This window comes from Procambarus clarkii, chromosome 18 (assembly GCF_040958095.1).
Source record: "Procambarus clarkii isolate CNS0578487 chromosome 18, FALCON_Pclarkii_2.0, whole genome shotgun sequence".
In the NCBI taxonomy this organism is placed as follows: domain Eukaryota; kingdom Metazoa; phylum Arthropoda; class Malacostraca; order Decapoda; family Cambaridae; genus Procambarus; species Procambarus clarkii.
The window spans coordinates 44,813,844-44,832,831 of NC_091167.1; the positions used below are offsets into that span (position 1 = coordinate 44,813,844).

At 37.2% G+C, this 18,988-nt stretch overlaps 1 protein-coding gene across 10 annotated transcripts in view; it reads left to right on the plus strand.

The window, feature by feature from the left end:
• Positions 1-18,615, plus strand: part of magu (SPARC related modular calcium binding-like protein magu) — a 275,455-nt gene extending 256,840 nt beyond the window's left edge. For 8 of the 10 annotated variants that reach the window (XM_069326578.1, XM_069326576.1, XM_069326574.1 and 5 more), the window contains 6 exons: positions 1,557-1,667; positions 2,564-2,642; positions 3,765-3,899; positions 6,656-6,774; positions 7,309-7,452; positions 15,718-18,615. In XM_069326578.1, the coding sequence (XP_069182679.1) occupies positions 1,557-1,667; positions 2,564-2,642; positions 3,765-3,899; positions 6,656-6,774; positions 7,309-7,424 (560 nt within the window). In that variant the 3' untranslated portion in view covers positions 7,425-7,452; positions 15,718-18,615. The other 2 variants (XM_069326577.1, XM_069326580.1) reach the window with 2 other exon arrangements.
• The last annotated feature ends 373 nt before the right edge of the window (positions 18,616-18,988 follow it).

Sequence of the window (18,988 nt, forward strand, 5' to 3'; positions counted from 1 at the left end):
TAACAGTTAGCTTTAAGTTCATCTAATATGCCCATCGCACAGGCTGGGTAGTCATGGAAAACCCTGACACGGAAGTCTTAGTCTACTATAGCCTGCACTAGCAAACTTTGGGTAGCCCACAACAATATCTAACAGTATCCATGAGTGAATAAAATAATCACCAAGCTCACAGGATTTCATCTTAGACACATTTGTAATGGGTTATGAAAAACTAAAGGAAAGATAGTATATACCCAACCTGGTTAGACGACAAAAATACCACAAGAAAAGACAACTCCGAGCATACTGTGGAGGATATATACAGTAATGCAACTGTAGTAACTGAGCAGGACACCACCTTATCACAGTGTATTAGTTTAGTATTGTAGTTAATGCATTTATTACAACCTGGTCATGAGAAGTTTGACCAAAGAGTGCCACTCGCACACTCAAGCAACTAAACAATCCAAACTTGACAAATAAAAGTTGAATAAGTCAATAAAGACAATAGTGAAAATTCAGCAGGAATGTCTGTAGGCCTATCCCCATAAATCTAGCAGGTGTATCAGTAGGTCGATCATCAGGGAAAATAAGCCGACCCTAACCAAGCTGGCGGCTTCCCATGTCCCCGTCGAGGCCACTAGAGATATGGTGACCCTCGGGTAAATATAAGAGACTGGCCCAAGCTGTACTCCAAGATCATGGAGTATGAGCAAACATACAATATATATAACTCAGTGTCTACATTAGTTTGCTTTAATATTGGTGTAATTAGCTTGTACGAGTGCAATAATGGACCACAATGTTGTATTATAAGAATGCAGTTAAGTATAACTTTTTCTTAAATACTTTTTTCTAATTTTATGAACTTATGATGAATAAAGAACAAACTGGTGCTAAAATGATTGAACAATAATATTCCAATACTGTAAAGCGTTAATAAAGTTTTTGGGGTGTTGATAAGCTAACATGTTCAGTAGCTGAATGGTAGGCCTGCTCACAATGTAATATAATTAGAATAGCAGATAAATCTATTTAGAATATAATTAGAATAGCAGATAAATCTATTTAGAATATAATTGGAAAAGCAGATAAATCTATTTAGAAATAATGAAGTAGTCATTTCAAATGCAGTACTAGGATTTAATGGTGTTGATTAGACACAAAATAATGAAAAAATTGCAACATGATAATATTATACATAATATAACAAATTACTGTAATTAATCTACTAATTAAGATAAAAGTTACCTTAGTAAATTGAATACTGTTTGTACATGGCCAATGTATCAGCTAGTGCTGGGTTATACCTCCCATGTCTTATTCTTTTGTTGTATCCTTGGAACAATATTTATTCTGCACATGCAATACAGTTATTGCATACTTATATAATATAACATGTAACTTAACCCGCTTATTGTCAGCATCTCCAGTTAGTAATAAACAAACATGTTTATTTGGGCCAAGCCCGACCCAAACTGGGCCAGGTTTGGGGAGTAGAACTCCCACAACCCCATAAAGCAGGTGTTTCATCCCTAAAACTGTTACAGTATTACATGAACTTTTTCTATTCCCAGATGTGTGTTTGTGTGTGGATGAATGGACAGGGAACAGCTTTGATGGCACAGTGGTTAAGAATGGCACTCCAGATTGCTCTCAGCCCCTGCCACATGCTCGTGAATGGCCAGGTGAGAAATCGTTTTATTTAAAATATCGTCTAAAGTCGTTGAGAAAATCTACTGGAGCTCTTAGGTGATTCGGACCCCATTAGCAAAAAACTGCATACCACAACCTCTTACCATTGGACCATCCTGACCTGGTATTTGTGTAATCTATAAATCATATAAATATTTCCCAGAATATTCATAGATCTTATTTTTAACTTAGAATATGTGGTTATCTTAACATTGCAGTCTAAGGTGGTGGATCTCTAATTAATTTTAATCCTTCACTGTGCTATTTTTATCCTGTTAATCAGCAGATTTATATTAGCTATTAACAAAATGCTGTACTTATAATATATATCAGTAGACCTCAATAAAATTGCACCTGAGAAGATGTATCTATTATGAGAATATCTTGTTGAGTAATACAACGAAATTGAACTTAAATCTTGGGTCATCCCAGATTCATGCATTAACTGCCACAGTTTAATCCCACTGCATTGCTCTTAAATATTTTTTCAGACACACCATGCTACGTATCATGAATACATTGTGTATGGATCTGTGATATCTAAGAGGTTACACAATGAAAACAATTTATATGAACTGTGTTTACTGGCTATTCATAACTTTATGGTACTGTATAGTACTGTAGTTGCATTGCTAACTCCTATAATTATCTTAATGATCTAAATGATCTTTCTTAATGATCTCTGCATATATTTCACTTCAAATATGAAGAAAAATTAACTTCTCAAATATTTTGTGAACTATACGTACAGGTATTTTGTTATACTGAATACCCGGGAGTTTGTTAGATATGCACCCGCATCATATTTGATTTAGTTTATAATTTGTAAGCATGTATTACTTATTGATCTTTAAATGTACTGTACTGAATTAGTTCTATTACTCTACAGGCTGCACAGGAGAAACAAAGACCAAATTTATCCAGGACTTAAAGAAGTTCCTCTTGAGCAAAGTGGAAGGTGGAAACAGGTGAGATGCTGTATACAAGCTGGGTATGGTAGATAAACCATTGGTGAAGGAGTTAGATGTTGCTTACAAAGGGAGGGGGGAAGAGTTACTACCCATACAATAGTGTTGTTGGAAAGAAGTGAGGTGTCTGTGTAAACAGGTGAGGGAATTTATTTCTGCGGGAGAGAATATGTTGGCTAGGGAAGGGACACGCTGATGAGGTGTTAGTGAGAGGGATGAAGTACTTGAGGTGGGATATTGATGAATTATGGAACCCATGGACACTACATAAGAAATTAATCTCTCTCTGGCATACTCTGAGCCTGAGTCAATTTAAGTACAAAATGGCATGTCAATATCAGGGCCTATAATGTGGAATAACTTTCTTAATGATCTAAAACAATTGTATTACATTTGATTCCAAAATACTGTATCAAGAAGAAATCCCTATATAGGGTTACCTCATCACTGTATCCTTAATAAAATATTCATACTCTGCCTACATAAAATAGAAACAAGCAACACTTATTGAACCAGCCAGAGGCTTAGGGTCCATGCAGGAATATCCCTGAAAAAAAAATGTATCCTTAATTGTATCTTATCCCAAATGCTTACTGTGCTACATCCTTGCCTCTAATTATTAGCACTATTCTCTAATATAATTCAGTAACTCTTTAATGTGGCATCAAATGGTATCCAGACTAAAGCTGCTAGATACTGGGATATCCGAGTTATAACATTCAGTTGCTTCCTGAGGGTAAGATCCTGTGTCGTCAGACCTGGATCACGTACAGACACGCAGGAGTACATGCTGTATGCTACTAGGCACTGGCACCACAGGGAACTGCTCTGCCATTATCAACTCCAGCCCATCATTACCCAACATAAATAAGCTACCAGAACAATAAACAATTTGGACTTCTGAGAACATACAGCCCCTTTGTTAGAACCATTATAGAGGGGCCGTTACAATTAGTACCTTTAAGCGGAAGTACATATTACTGCTAAGCTAAGATGACATCGTGGACAGGCAGAGAGCTCAGCCTCCTAACAAGAGTCAGCAGTCATCTCTTCCTGTATCCACCTGTGTAAAAAAAAATTATAGCAGGAATGTGTTAATTCCATATCATTCCTCTTTTGCAGAAGTGCTGGAGCAGATTCATCGACCCAGTCAGTGGAGGAGTTTGCTGCTACTTACCACTTCAGAAACTTGGACAAAAATAATAATCAGTATTTGGAAAAGAAGGAAAAGAGATTAGCAAAAAATTTTTTGAAAAGGTGAGCTCAGTAGAAATTACTTCTGCATTGTGAATAATTATTATACACATTTTAATTAATAAATTGGTCAGTTTCCTATATCAGTTGAGTTCCACTTACAATACCTAGTAAAACAATATTGATTCTTGAAAAGCTATAAGAACTTTATGTAAGAACTCATGTACAAGAATGTATAAGGGAAAATATATACAGTACAGTATACAGAACTGTATACCGTATATTAGACGTGTACACACAAATACACATGTACACACACACGCACACACACACACACATTGAGACAGACAATGATCAGGAGCTCCAGGAATTATTTCTCATTATCTAAGTGTTGTGGTGATTGAAGGAGGTGCACGAGTGTTATGGAAGGGGGGTGCACAAGTGTGATGGAAGGGGGGGTGCACGAGTGTTATGGAAGGGTGGGTGCATGAGTGTGATGGAAGGAGGGAAGGGGGTGCACAAGTGTGATGGAAGGGGGTGCACGAGTGTGATGGAAGGGGGGTGCATGAGTGTGATGGAAGGGGGGTGCATGAGTGTGATGGAAGGGGGGTGCACGAGTGTGATGGAAGGGGGTGCACGAGTGTGATGGAAGGGGGGTGCATGAGTGTGATGGAAGGGGGGTGCACGAGTGTGATGGAAGGGGGGTGCACGAGTGTGATGGAAGGGGGTGCACGAGTGTGATGGAAGGGGGGTGCACGAGTGTGATGGAAGGGGGGGTGCACAAGTGTGATGGAAGGGGGTGCACGAGTGTGATTGAAGGGGGGTGCACGAGTGTGATGGAAGGGGGGTGCACGAGTGTGATGGAAGGGGGGTGCACGAGTGTGATGGAAGGGGGGGTGCACGAGTGTGATGGAAGGGGGGTGCACGAGTGTGATTGAAGGGGGGTGCACGAGTGTGATGGAAGGGGGGTGCACGAGTGTGATGGAAGGGGGGTGCACGAGTGTGATGGAAGGGGGGGTGCACGAGTGTGATGGAAGGGGGGTGCACGAGTGTGATGGAAGGGGGGTGCACGAGTGTGATGGAAGGGGGTGCACGAGTGTGATGGAAGGGGGGTGCACGAGTGTGATGGAAGGGGGGGTGCACAAGTGTGATGGAAGGGGGGTGCACGAGTGTGATGGAAGGGGGGTGCACGAGTATGATGGAAGGGGTGCACGAGTGTGATGGGTGCACGAGTGGGTCTTTATTGGAATTGACTGAAATGGTTTATTGTTAGGCAAAGAAATAAATACGATATTGTATGCCAAACTTCGCAAAGTATGTGAGGAAAGCACCCACATATTCATAATAAAACAGAGAAGCAAATAGAGAAAACAAGACTGATTTAACAGAAATTGACAGGAACAGAGAACAAAAAGCAATAGAATTGAATAAATATGGGATGAAGCTAAATCCACAAACTTTCCAGTACTACAGAACAAACAAGTATGAAACTACTATACGGGAGTACAAAGAGACAGAAAGATGCTTTGAGAAAGGAATAATGAAAAAAAGCAAAATATAACCCAGTTATTCTATAAATTCACAAAAAAGTAAAATGCAAGTGAAAGACAAAATCCGAAGATTAGAAATGGCAGACAGACTCGAGAGGTTGAAAAGAAAATCTGTGTAACACTAAATGAACTGTTTCAAAAGTTTGTTCCTGCACGATAAAACTTCCAGTGAATCGGCATCAATTTAGATTTTTTATAGGGGCTTAGAGTGTAGTATTATATATACAAGTGTCGAGAAACGAGATAGAAAACCTGTTCTGAGAGGTAGACAGAAACAAAACAGTTATATCAGATGGAGTCTCACATAGGTTACTATGTAAGTGCATTAGAGATTACCATCCCACCACAAATTATCTTCCAAACATCCTTACCAAACAGGGACCCTAGTTGACATGTGGAAAAAGGAAAATATAGTTCCAATTTATTCAATGGAAACATGGATTACCCTCTAAGCTATATATCCGTATTATTGACAAGTTGGGTAGTAAAATCATTAGAAATTCACTTTAAGCAAATCGAGTACTGTACCTGGAAAGTAATGACATAATAAAAATGGAAAGTCAGATTGGATTTCAATTGGAAAGGTTTTGCATAACAAATCTACTGGTACTTGGTTTTATGATACAACCACAGAAATATTGCAAGAAAGGGAAGGCCGATTAAATATACCTGGCCTTTTAAAAAAAAATTCTTTGACATGCTCCCACACAAAAGACTTCTGAAAAGTTAGAACACATTGGAGGGGTGAAAAACAGCCTTCTATATTGGGTGAGGATTTTTTAACGAACAAACAAATGCAAATAGTGATTGAAGGCAATATATCTGACTGGAGAAATGTCGCTAGCAAAGTACCTCAAGGTTTAGTTCTTGCACTGGTAATGTTTATTTTATATACAATATCAATCAAAGTGTATTACAAAAGGTAAGCTGAAGTTTGATTTAAATTATACAGTACTGTACTGGTATATTTTTTAATTATAGTGTGTGTGGAAATTCAAATTATGTTGATTGTGGTACAAAAATTGTGAATATATTCATTTTTGAACTTTCCCAGTAAGAATTCTACTTATCTGGATGTCTGGCTTATCCAGTAGGGGTCCTTCCCCATATAATCCGAATACGTGAGCTCATATAGTCCGGTTAAGTGAGCTCATACAGAACTGTATTTTGTTTTAAATATTTTAAACTTCCATTGTTTTTTGTTAATTATGGAGGTGCAACAACTTGAAATACTCTACAGTTTTAAGTATATTATTTCTTCTTTTACAGCAATCCAAAGTTAAAGAAGTGTGGACGAAAAATTACCAATTATTGTGACGTGGACAAGGATAGCAAAGTGTCGCTTGAAGAGTGGATTGCTTGTGTTGTGGTGGTGCAGAACGAAACTGGTTAGTTCATCATCTCTCTTTTTCTTCTTTATTATATACTGTAGTATGTATTTGAGTGTGATTAAATCTGTGTGTGTGTGTGTGTGTGTGGTTTACATGTATAAAATAAATATATAATTTTAATGAAAGTGCAATGAAATGTTATTATCAAACTATTGTGGATTATATCTTATATAACAAGGATGAAGGAGATAAATACCACCAGATACCATAATGGTGCTCCAGGGAAGGCTTAAGTCTTGATTGGGTAACATCTAGGTACTGTTGAGAAGTTATCAGATGACTGTCTATCCTCATAATATGCAGAGAAGTTTTTTTCTAAAACACGATTCTTTCCACATTGAATTAGGATTTTTTTTCTGATGAAAAACTGTTTACCTTTACAGATAAATAGTTCAAGGATAGTAGCTGGGAACTAAACTACAAGTCATTGATAGATCATTCACTCTTAAGTTCATCAACAGTCTAACAGTGTCACTGGCTGACCCCCTTTAGCAGGATTTCAGTCTGCCTGTACTCCACATTTTCCCTCAGGTGACAGCCGTAGTGGTGTTGGTGACGTTGACATAAGAAGAAAGGAAGAGGAATCCGATTCATATATATCTTACATCGGAAGACGAGGTTGTTGGTTTGAAAATAGAAATTGGTAGAATGCTACTTGCTCATTGGCTTGCAGAGGTGAATATGACCACTTGTATTTGGCCTGTGCCAAGCTATGAATAATACAGAAATGTATTAAATCAAACATAATCTGCACCAAGCACGCACTTGCATACAAGGTCACTCATCCCCTTTTCCTTGCAAATCCGATGCCAGCTGATGAATTTATTAATCACAAAATTTTTCTGAACTATCTAAAAGCCTGTCCATAAATGTTGCAGTATTATAGCTTTTTATCTGTTAATACATTTTGGTAATGTCTGCAAAAGCAAAGCACACAAAATATTAACTATTTTGAAAAATGTGGAAAAGGCACCAATAATTTACGTATACAGCTCTGTACAAATAGTAATGTTAAAAAGTAATGTGATTTTTAGAGATTTACTGAAGATCTATTAGAAGAATGTCAGACAGTTGGAGATGAATTGCCAATATGTAGAAAATTTTAGATAGCTTTAAAGTGTTTATTACACTTATCTTCACATTTTAATGTGCTGAAAATAAATGTAATAAATGCATAAATAATGTTTTAGCAAATATTGAGGAATTATAGCTATGCTGAATGGATACGATTAATTTTGACACACTGGAGATGTGAGGAAATGTTAACCATAAGTTTCAAATAGTTACCATAGATCTATAATTTTAAGTCAGTCACTTCCACTGGAGAAAAGTAGATAAGGGGCTATGAGACATTCATAGGTTAAGTGTTACATGTTTGGTAAGGGCATGGAGGTAATGTTAGATGAGAGATTTGTTGTTAAACAATAAACATGGTGTTTTGTTGGCAGTTAGGAGTCAAGTGAAGCTGCAGTTAGCTTTGAAGAGCATTGGAGAAGAAGAGATGGAGAACTGTAGTATTGGTAATTTTAGATATGTGCTGGAAGACTGGCATGCAGGAGATTTGAAGTTATGTTGAACTGTTGGCATTCATTTGTTAATAGGATGATTAATTCAGCCCATCTTCAGTAAAACAGAATATCTTTAATCTCTTTTATAACATTTTAAGAAAATATATTTCTCCAGTCTTACATCGGATTAGCAATAAGACTACTGTATTTGAGTGGAAATTCACCATTAAAGCAATTTACTTGATATGCCAATTCCAGATCTAATACTGCCAGAGAAGTCAGCCTACACAGTGCTGTTATTTTGAGCACTCTGAATGCATGTGTTTTCTACATGGGGCCCCCCTCCTCTCAGTAGCTTCCCGAGTTACAGCACTGGAGCTGTTGAGCCTTAGGCAATTGCACGAAGCCTCTAAATTCCCACCCAGACCCACCAGAAACCAGACCTAGAATCTGGCTCTTTCTGTAGGATAAGGAAAGCTTGGGGAGCAGCCATTAACCCAAAATTGAGAAAAACCCACCAGAAGGTATAAGCATATGAAAAGTAACTGCTGGAAAGGAAATTAGTAACCCTAAGGAAAAAATGGCAATCACTGCTGTGGGATAAACATTGCAGCCATGATGCACCTGACTGCCATCAGGTTGCAACCAGGGTCACACCTCTATGCTGGGCCCCATTCAGCATCACCCTTTCAGATAAGTGGTATTGGCTATTCTTGGAATATTTTGTTCCATCTGGGGGCCATTGCTTTGTTTTATTCCTTTCCTGCTTCATGTTTGTCATGTTTCCTGCAGGTCATGCCACCTGCCTTCTGTATGCCCTAGGGTGGCTTTCAATTTCATTCCGGCTTTGTGATTGTTCTTTTCCTGGTAGCCAGCATGTATCTCTTTTGGCCCAACTTTATTACTTGTATGGGTTCTGGAACAGACTACCATTGACTCTTCTTAGTAGACTTAAAGCTCTCCCAACCATATCTCATCTTTTTTTTTTTTTTGAGATATATACAAGAGTTGTTACATTCTTGTACAGCCACTAGTACGCGTAGCGTTTCGGGCAAGTCCTTAATCCTATGGTCCCTGGAATACGATCCCCTGCCGCGAAGAATCGTTTTTTCATCCAAGTACACATTTTACTGTTGCGTTAAACAGAGGCTACAGTTAAGGAATTGCGCCCAGTAAATCCTCCCCGGCCAGGATACGAGCCCATGACATAGCACTCGCGGAACGCCAGGCGAGTGGCTTACCACTACACCACGGAGACTTAAGCATTACCCTACCCTGGTCCTCAATTACTATTGGGTGAACAAGGGTGAGCAATGATCAGTGCTTACATGACTCCCTGCCCAGGATTTGAACCTGGCCTACATCACTTGTAAGGCACGGGGCGAGCATGCTACAACTGCACCACAGGGACCTCTCTTGAGGAATTTGGGATTCTCTACGAGTTGACTCCTAATCACTTCCAGATATGGTGTGTGTTTGCTCCCCACTGCAAGGCATCATGATGGGCAGTGATATAGTTTACTGTGTGCTTGTGGTGCCTGGCTCTACTACTCGAGCGGTCAGGCTTTGTGCACCTTTAACTAACCAAGGAAACACTTGAATAATGTGGGTTATGTTTTTGTTTATGGCTACATACACCTTTCTTTGCCAAGTTGCTAAGGATGGGGGGGTTAGTATTTGGTCAGCTTTCCCTGTGTCTGGCTTTACTTGCTATTTGTGGAACAGACCAAGTGCCCAGTATCCCTTGCCATTGTGATTTTTTTTCCAGTTTGATGGACTGTTGTGGTCTTTGGATTTGTATGGCTCAGGGGAAGATTTTGGCTTCTTCCCGGGTACTTCCTCCTTTGAGGTGGGACACTTTTGGGGATTTAGAGTTGACCATGAATCTGGTCATAGCCCCCATTAAGGCTCGGGTGAGTCTTGGAGCACTGGTGTGGTATCCCAAGGCTTGGCAGTCCCAGTACTGTACTGTAGCTCGGGAAACTACCGAGTGTCCCTCCAGAAAATGGAGTTTCATTACATTAAATGCTTGACTTTTTGATAAACAAATTTCACTAAATTCTTAATAAAAACTAACAATAATCATAATAGTTGTCTGGGTTCGTTATATTTATGATTGCATTGGCTAAAATGAATTTCACTTCAAAATTCTGGAAAACATTGATTATAAATTAAATACTGTATACTTTTCAATATGTTTTTAACATACAGTATTGATGTGAAAAAAACAATATTTCTTAGAAATACCAATCATATATGATTAAAAGAAGTAAGCCATCTCTTCAGGTCAGTGTTAATGCATATTGAGTAATGAGCCATAGTTATGTATATGTGGCATGCTCTTGCATGCAACTCTTGAGAATGCTTGAGAAATAATGTTCAATAAGCAAACAGTGGTGCCATGGAGGTTGCCCAAAGTAAGCTGTACTCAAATATTCATGATTGAGAAAGGAATTTCAGTTTCTGATAATTTATCACTCGGTTCCCTCATCTTCTTTCAAAACTGGAATACCTGAGGCCTCCACCTTGGCAACACCATAACGTGCATGGTTCTTGCTTCATCTCTCACACAATGAACATTTTGGCATGAAATTCAGCAAATATAGATGCCCTTGCCCCTAAAAATTTTCTTGGGAAAATATTTAAGGTTATATGAAATCTTTAAAGTGACAGCCTTCAATAGATGTAAAACTGATGCTGTTATGGTATCTTGCCTTTTATTTTGGAAATATTTATGCATCTGTTATAAAATCATGGATACCATAATGGTGTAATGTATCCATATAGTTTACATGGTATCCATGTAGTTTACATGGATACCACCATCTAAACTAAAAACTTGCCAGTATAGTGGTCTGTGTTCTGGACTTACAACTGGGTATAGCAGGTTCAATCCCCGAGGAAGGACAGAAATGGTTAGGCTCATTTCTTTTCACGTGATGCCTCTGCTCACCTAGCACTAAATAGGTACCTGGGACCTACCTGGGACCTAATAGTTAGCCAAGTGTTTAGGTTGCATCCTGGGAAAGGTTAGTACTGCAGTTTGACCTTGGAGAAGCCCTCAATACAGGCCTAAGGTCAGGAATTTGTGACAGCACAAATTCTCATTTACAGGACTGAGCTCGTTATTTACAATGTACCATTAATCTATTTCAAAATCAGGAAGAGTGTGAAAATGGCAAAACAACTGCCATTTACTCTTATGGTCAGCAAGACCTGCCTCAGGAATTATGGTGAGATTTTTAACAGCAGCACCATCGCCAATTCTGTCTTCTCGAGTTTAGGCAATTCTTTCTCTCGTTTTTCAGCTATCCCCCTCTATGTCTACACTTAAATACAATTCTGAAGGGTTGATTATAGATTTCTTCTCTAATTTTGTTCATGCTCCCTGTGGTTGTAATAGCACGAGGAGCATTGCAGCAATAACCTGAAATATGCTGCAAAGTTGCCAGATTCAAACTATTGCAGTTACTGTAAGGCGTGAAAAGTGTATTACTTTATTACGGTATATCAACTATGTACATAACTAACGTAGTTGTTAATTTTTATTAAAGATTAACTGCTACATTATATAGCATGTATTATGATTTCCCTTTTTGCATATGATCTTTAACCCTTTCACGCTTTTGTTCCTTTACCAGTTTTGGGCGCTACAAGTGTCTTGGGCCAGTTGTAAATTGCTTAGCAATATTTTACTTCCAATGCATACTGCAAAGACACTATGCATGGTAAAGTGTTAAATTTGGTATCATTTTTAAACTAAATAGTTTTACTTTATGACAGTATTTTCAAAAATGCAATAAAAGCAAAATAAAATAACAAAAAAGTGAGTTAAAATTAGTCAGCCTGACACTGAAAGTAACAGTTGTCATCGGAACGCTCTGGCATTTTTAACAAATGACAACTGGAAGCATCACAAAAATGTTATAGGGTTAAGGATGTTATTTAAATTTGTTAATACAGGTAAAGTGGAACCTCGGTATTTAGATTTAATTGGTTCCTAAAGGTGGGACGAATGCCAAAAAGTGCGAATACCGAACAATTTTTTCCCATAAGAAATAATGTAAATTGGATTAATTCCAGATCACAAAAATAAACATATTTATACAGTAATTAAATTAAATAAATGCAAACATACTGCACACTTTGCCTGCACTTAAGAGAGTTGACGGCCTGTGTGGCATATGTGGAAGGTGGGTGAGGCAGAGGAAGGTGGGTGAGGCAGAGGAAGGTGGGTGAGGCAGAGGAAGGTGGGTGAGGCAGAGGAAGGTGGGTGAGGCAGAGGAAGGTGGGTGAGGCAGAGGAAGGTGGGTGAGGCAGAGGAAGGGAGATGTTATTTTTTGGCAGCGAAGTTCTCTACCATTATAACTTCTGGTAGTTGTGCATATGGGGGTCTTTTCTCTTTTCTGACTTTTTCTGTTACCCTCATTAGACTCAGTGGATGCTTTTGTTACAAGAATATTGTTCAAGGATGATTACTTTTGCCTGTGTTTTAAAATGTTTCTAAAGTGAGACCTAGCATTGTTGTTCAACAGGTTTATAACACTGTCACAGCTTTGTCAGAGTGATTAGTTATCAATAAAACTTTGCACTTTTCCCCCATTATGCACACCTTTCTTCTATTAGAGAACTAGATTTAGACATACCAAACTCGGTAACAAGAGCAGACACACGGACACTACATTCATATTTTGCTATGAGGTCTTAATTCATTTCTATTATGGTTCTAACCATTTTTCTTTTTGCTTGGCTCTTGTCACAAACTTTCTTAGGTGACATTGTAACCTATTTACACTAAGAATATCCAAAATATCCAAGAGAAAAGTGTAGTGGATTGTGCACTAAACGACAGCTATGGCAGAATTGATGTCATGGAATCATGTTTATTTGTGAATGCTTTGCAGACAGATGAATACCGAATATGGACACAACATATGAATATCTAAAAGTGCAAATTGGGAGTGGTATGAATACCGAGGTTCCACTGTATTAGATTTTTACTTTTAACGCATTAAAATTTCAGCTTTAACAATGAGAGTAGTTATCACTTTGGAGTATTAAATTTATGTTTCTCTTTCAGGCTTAACTATCTATATGAAAATTTAAAAACATGTATATTATATTAAATATACAGTTCTTAAATGTCAATTTACTTACCATTTATAGCATTATGGTACTAACAAAATATTCTTGCCATACTTGGTTTTAAATTATGGTATATATTCTGTTAAATAGCTGCAGTTCATTTATTGGTAATGCTATATTTATTTATAATATAGTTTGCAGCTGAATATTACCTATATGTGTAAGATTATAGCATTTAGCTTGACTATCTTGAGGTTGTCTTGAGATGATTTCGGGGCTTAGTGTCCCTGCGGCCCGGTCCTCGACCAGGCCTCCACCTCCAGGAAGCAGCCCATGACAGCTGACTAACTCCCAGGTACCTATTTACTGCTAGGTAACAAGAGCATCAGGGTGAAAGAAACTCTGCCATTGTTTCTCGCCGGCGCCCGGGATTGAACCTGGGACCATAGAATCATGCGTCCAGTGTTCTGTCCACTCAGCCACCGGCTCCCCAGCAATGAGCATTGAAAGAACATTCATCCCATAGAGCCCCCCTAAAGAGCATTGATCCCATAGATTTTGGTTCACAATCCTTCTCCAGCTAGTTGTGCCATTATTAAAATTATTTCAATATTTGTTTTTTTTATTACCGAGATACTGTATACAGTACTTGTGATGTTAATGTTTTAGTATAATTTTGTTCATTATTTCAAGATGAGGAATAGTCCAGACTATTATATTTGTATTAATTTACAATTGTACAATTGTAAAAAATATTGGAAAAAGACTCTCTTTACAATGACAATTTTTGATTTGGCATTATTGATAATGCAGAGCACTTAAGAGCTATTGCATATTCTTTGTCGAAATCCCATACACAGTATTTTTCACTTTTCATAAAGTCTGTGTGGCCTTTGATCATGTTTTGATTTTTTCTTAATGTTAGATTTGAGTCTGGGAAACATGGCATTTGATTAATTTATTCTACAGCCATTCCAATATATGCTATTTTTTAACTAATTTCTTTTATATTGCTAATGCTTGAGTGTGTGTTGTACAGTCGGGTTTGTTTTTTAATCTGAATTGGAAATTCTGGGTTCAAAACCTGTGTGGGACAGAAATGACTGGTTACGTTTCCTATTGCCTAATGATGCTGTTCACCTAGCAGTAAATAGGTACCCAGGAGTTAGTCAGCTCGTTGTGGAGTTGCTACATAGCCTCCCTGTCTTGGCACCTTCTTTTGATAATTACTAACGTGTTGTGGGTGGCATCCTGGGAAGGTTCAGTAATTCATTAAACATCAGTCTACAAATCTACACATTTGATAATGCTTGTCAAGAAAATTTTCAATTCGTCAACAACACTGGAACTTCATTCAAACCTTTGGCAAATCGTTTAAGGACAAAACCTCTACTAAGCCAACGAACATTGGTGTACATATCAGTCCTATATACACAGAATTGACCTCACTCGGTAAATTTCGAACTTGTCTTCTTTTTTTTTTTTCAAAGCACGTGCAGAAATATAATGAATTATCGTCGCTATGATTTTCATCGTGTCTTCAAGTTTCTTAAGGCCAGCATTTGCAGACAAGGCCTCCTCATATACAATGCAGTACAGTGGCGCCTCAATTAACAAATTTAATCCAGTCCAGCATCGAGATCGTCATGTGAAACGCTCATCTTGCGAAACAACAACAGCACTGTCGTCGGAGGCATCCGAGAACCAGCAGGAACGCTAGGAAGCACCATGTGGTTTGCTCGTTAATTGAGTGAAAGCTCGTCAATCGAGACAAATTTTCTGCGAGTGGCTCGCTCGTTACTCGAAATGCTCGTAACTGGAGTCGCTCGTCACTCGAGGTTCCACTGTACTGTACTATGAAAGCCTACCAGTGAATGTCCAACATATTTTATAAACACATTTACAAAATCTGCTTATTTACCAGTCATGCTGGGTGCACCATCAGTTGTCACAGCAAATAGTTTTGAAAAGGTCAGCCTGTCAATTAGAGTATTAGACAATTACTGTATATATTTATGGGAGGGGGGTTTAAAGAATCAAGCGGCAGCATTGCATGCTAGCAAAATTTGCTAACATACACTTTAGGCACACATGCCATAAATTTGCCATCCCCTGGCTTAGGGGACACCACAATAAGTTTAAGTACAGACTCCCTGTCTCTGACAACTGGAACTGTATCTGGTGATAAATATACTAGTCTTGGATTTTGTTGCTTTATTTATAATTATGTAAACTAATAGAGTTTGTCTTAATTTCTAATTGAAAAGAATGCTATTTTAGAGGATGAGATTTAAAACCACTTGAATTTGTTGTAATGCTGTATTTTGTAAATATTACTTATTTACAGGTAAAGTACCACGCACTCCACAGCCAGGAAGCATTAATCCTTTTGAAGAAATTCTCAAGCCAGAAGCCTAAGTCCTAAATAAGGTCTTTTAAACCATGTGATGAATGACAAGAAAGGAGAAGTTTAAAATGGTTTCAATGCTTCTCATGAGGATCTGATAAATTCCTTAGGAACAAAATTCATTAATGTATACTGATTCCACAAATTTATTAATAGCATGAATATTTTTAAATGTTTTTATTATTACATATTTACAGTATAGCCAATAAACAGGTGATGACAGGGTGCTCTGGCGACTCAACACTGGTGCTCAATTTTCCAGTGAATGAGAATTGCTTAATGCATTGTGATTTTTTTATTGGCTATTAGTACTATTTTCCAGATAATATTCTTGCCTCATATTTGCATGATTTTATCCGTCATATTTGTGATTAAATTAAGAATGAATACGAATCATTCATGTTGTAAATAGTTCAGTGATATACAACAAGACGCTTTTCATGTATCCTTAAAAGGATATTCAAAATTTTACCATTATTAATCTTTGCACAAGAAATATCTATAGCATAAAATATTACCAGCCATCTTCATTTTAGTTTTGTATGCTCGTATTAGACGTAGTGATTGTGTTCACTATTGTGTGCTCAGTAGCGAGCAGTGTGTAAGCCTGTATGTTTCTCTAGTGTAGTTGTAATCAGTTCTAATTGTCCTATATGTTTTCTAGAAGGAAACTCTTATTAGTGAGATGGACTAGTATCAAGGTTTCCGACTAGACTAGACAGAGATAGGAAGTTTCCCTCAGATGGACTATATTAAGTTTTTATGGTTGGATTTCTTAAGTGTAAGAAAACTATATTATAATATTTATTTGTATTGTAAGCAAATAATTTCAGTGTTTTACTGATAATCTTTCATTCAAGCAGGATGTTAGTTCAAAGTTCAAAATTAGCACTTCATTGCCACATAGTAATGATTCACTAATATCCCGTGGATTTTACAAATATTATAAGGTGTTATCAGGGTAAAAGGATGGTCATTAAAATTATATGCAAATATAAATTTTATTTAAAATTTAAGCCTTATTGCATGCCAATGTGCAAATAAATTTATTATTCCAAAACTAAACCCTATTCCATGTAAATACGTACATATAATTCAGGGAAGATATTTATTAGATAGTAAGTTTAAATACAGTGTAATGTAAACAGGGCTACATATGAATGGGGTCTAATAGTCTTAATTATTGGAACCAGAGTAAACTTAGGTGGTTTTAGAACTCTTAATATAATCAGATGGACACTGAAAGGCAGTAACATTAAACAATATGTACTCAGTAAATTACATGGTAATAACTGTTTTGAGATTCACAGCATTGTGGGCCAGTAAACAGGTTGCAGACAGTCCCTGTTAACTAAAAGGTGAGATCAAGAGGGAAAGTCTCTCTCCTAGTAGTGCTGAGAGTCCAGTGTCCAACCTTTCCTCAGACCAAGTCTATTCCATCCAGCAGTTGACCCCAAAGATGCATTCATTAATTTTAACATGCTGTTCATTCAAAACAGGAATTTTCTCAAATATATTATAATAGCAAATTATGCATGTTTAGGCATTGGTTAGGCTAGGTGTTTAGGTTCTATTGGCGATTATTTGTACTATTTAAGTGAAGCAGTTACTGTGTTGTGGTTCAAACAAAAGTCGGCAAAGCACCTGTTCGAGAAGTGTTCGGATGTCATTAGTTGAGTTGTGTGTAAACCGTTTTTCATCCATAACGCGGTTTGGCATGTGCATGGAATGGACTTTGGCCTTTGTTTATGAGGATGGGCTGTGATGTTACCTGCCAAACTTTGGCTGCCTTATGAGACCATAGTCAGGATCAACAGAGTCATTAGTAGTGTGCTAAATTCTAATTATAAATAAAAAAAAATAAATTGGCTGCCTGCAGCCCCATGCTGCATGATTGTTAGCTAATTGCTGACCTTGCTGTGCCAATATGATCTGATCCTGACTTAGGGTAACCAAGGCCACACTGCTGCTCCTGGGAGAGAAGATATCTAGAGAGATGTTAGATATTAAAATACCCAGTACTGTACAAGTACTTCCATTTTCTTTGGAAATGAACTCAAGCATTCATGAAAGTATAAAAGTTGAATGAAACAATAGTTTATTGGGAATGGTGATACAGCTTAGATATTACAAAAGATAAACTCTAAATTCATGTACAGTAAAGGCTTGTAAACTGTACCGGTAATTCCAGTGCAACCGGCTGTAAAATTTATTGTCTATTTAGATGTAACTGTTTGGACTGGTACTTGGAAAGTGTTGCATTTTAGACTGATGTATATATATATATATTGGCTACAAGAATAGATATTAACCTGTGTGGTGTTAATGTATATAATTAATCATACAAAACGGACAGATGGACAGCCGAGTACAAGCCTTGGGCAATTCAATCAATAAGAAACAGGGATGGTAACAGCATATACTGTACAGTATACACAGTGATTAAAGCAATGGAGAGAATAGTTAGAGATAAAGAGGAAAACTAAAATGAAATATTGATAAGACCTTGCTGATAACTGAAAGTATAAAACATTGAGGGAAACAAAGTATTAAAAATACAATGAGAGACTGTGGCCTTGGAAGTGCAAGTATGGCTGAATGAATTATTGAAAACTACAGTATTTAAGTAAAGTAATCCATTAAAATCTTCCCATTGATAGCATTATGTTTATTATTGGATGAGTGCCATAGGAAATAATATTTCAGCATGTTAGGCTGATAACTGAATAGTACAAGAAAAGGGAAGTGTAGTGGCAAGAACATGTTTTTATGTTTATGTGATTTATTATAATGTTAAGAGTAGACGACATTTTAAAATACCATAATAGACCATATAGACAGGTTGTATTATTTTCCATACATTTATGTTATTACAACTATGATATTAGAATTAGTTTGCATAACCAGTTGTGTACATTGATTTGTAGATAATAGATTTAGATTGCATTTGGAAGTTTGTATTTAGTGCCTACTGTATTTAGTTTACTGTTAAATTTAGTCAATAATCGGGTGTAATTTCTCTGCTTCTTTATACTGAAAAGCTCTAAAATATCTCAGTGTTATTAAAAGTACAAGTATACTTGAAACTTACCTAAATACTAGCTAGCTTGTATCCAACTACTGTAATACCAGCTTGTACTGTAATTAACCAATTACTAATTTTTCCCAATACAGCATATATACATATACTAATATATATATAGACATGACA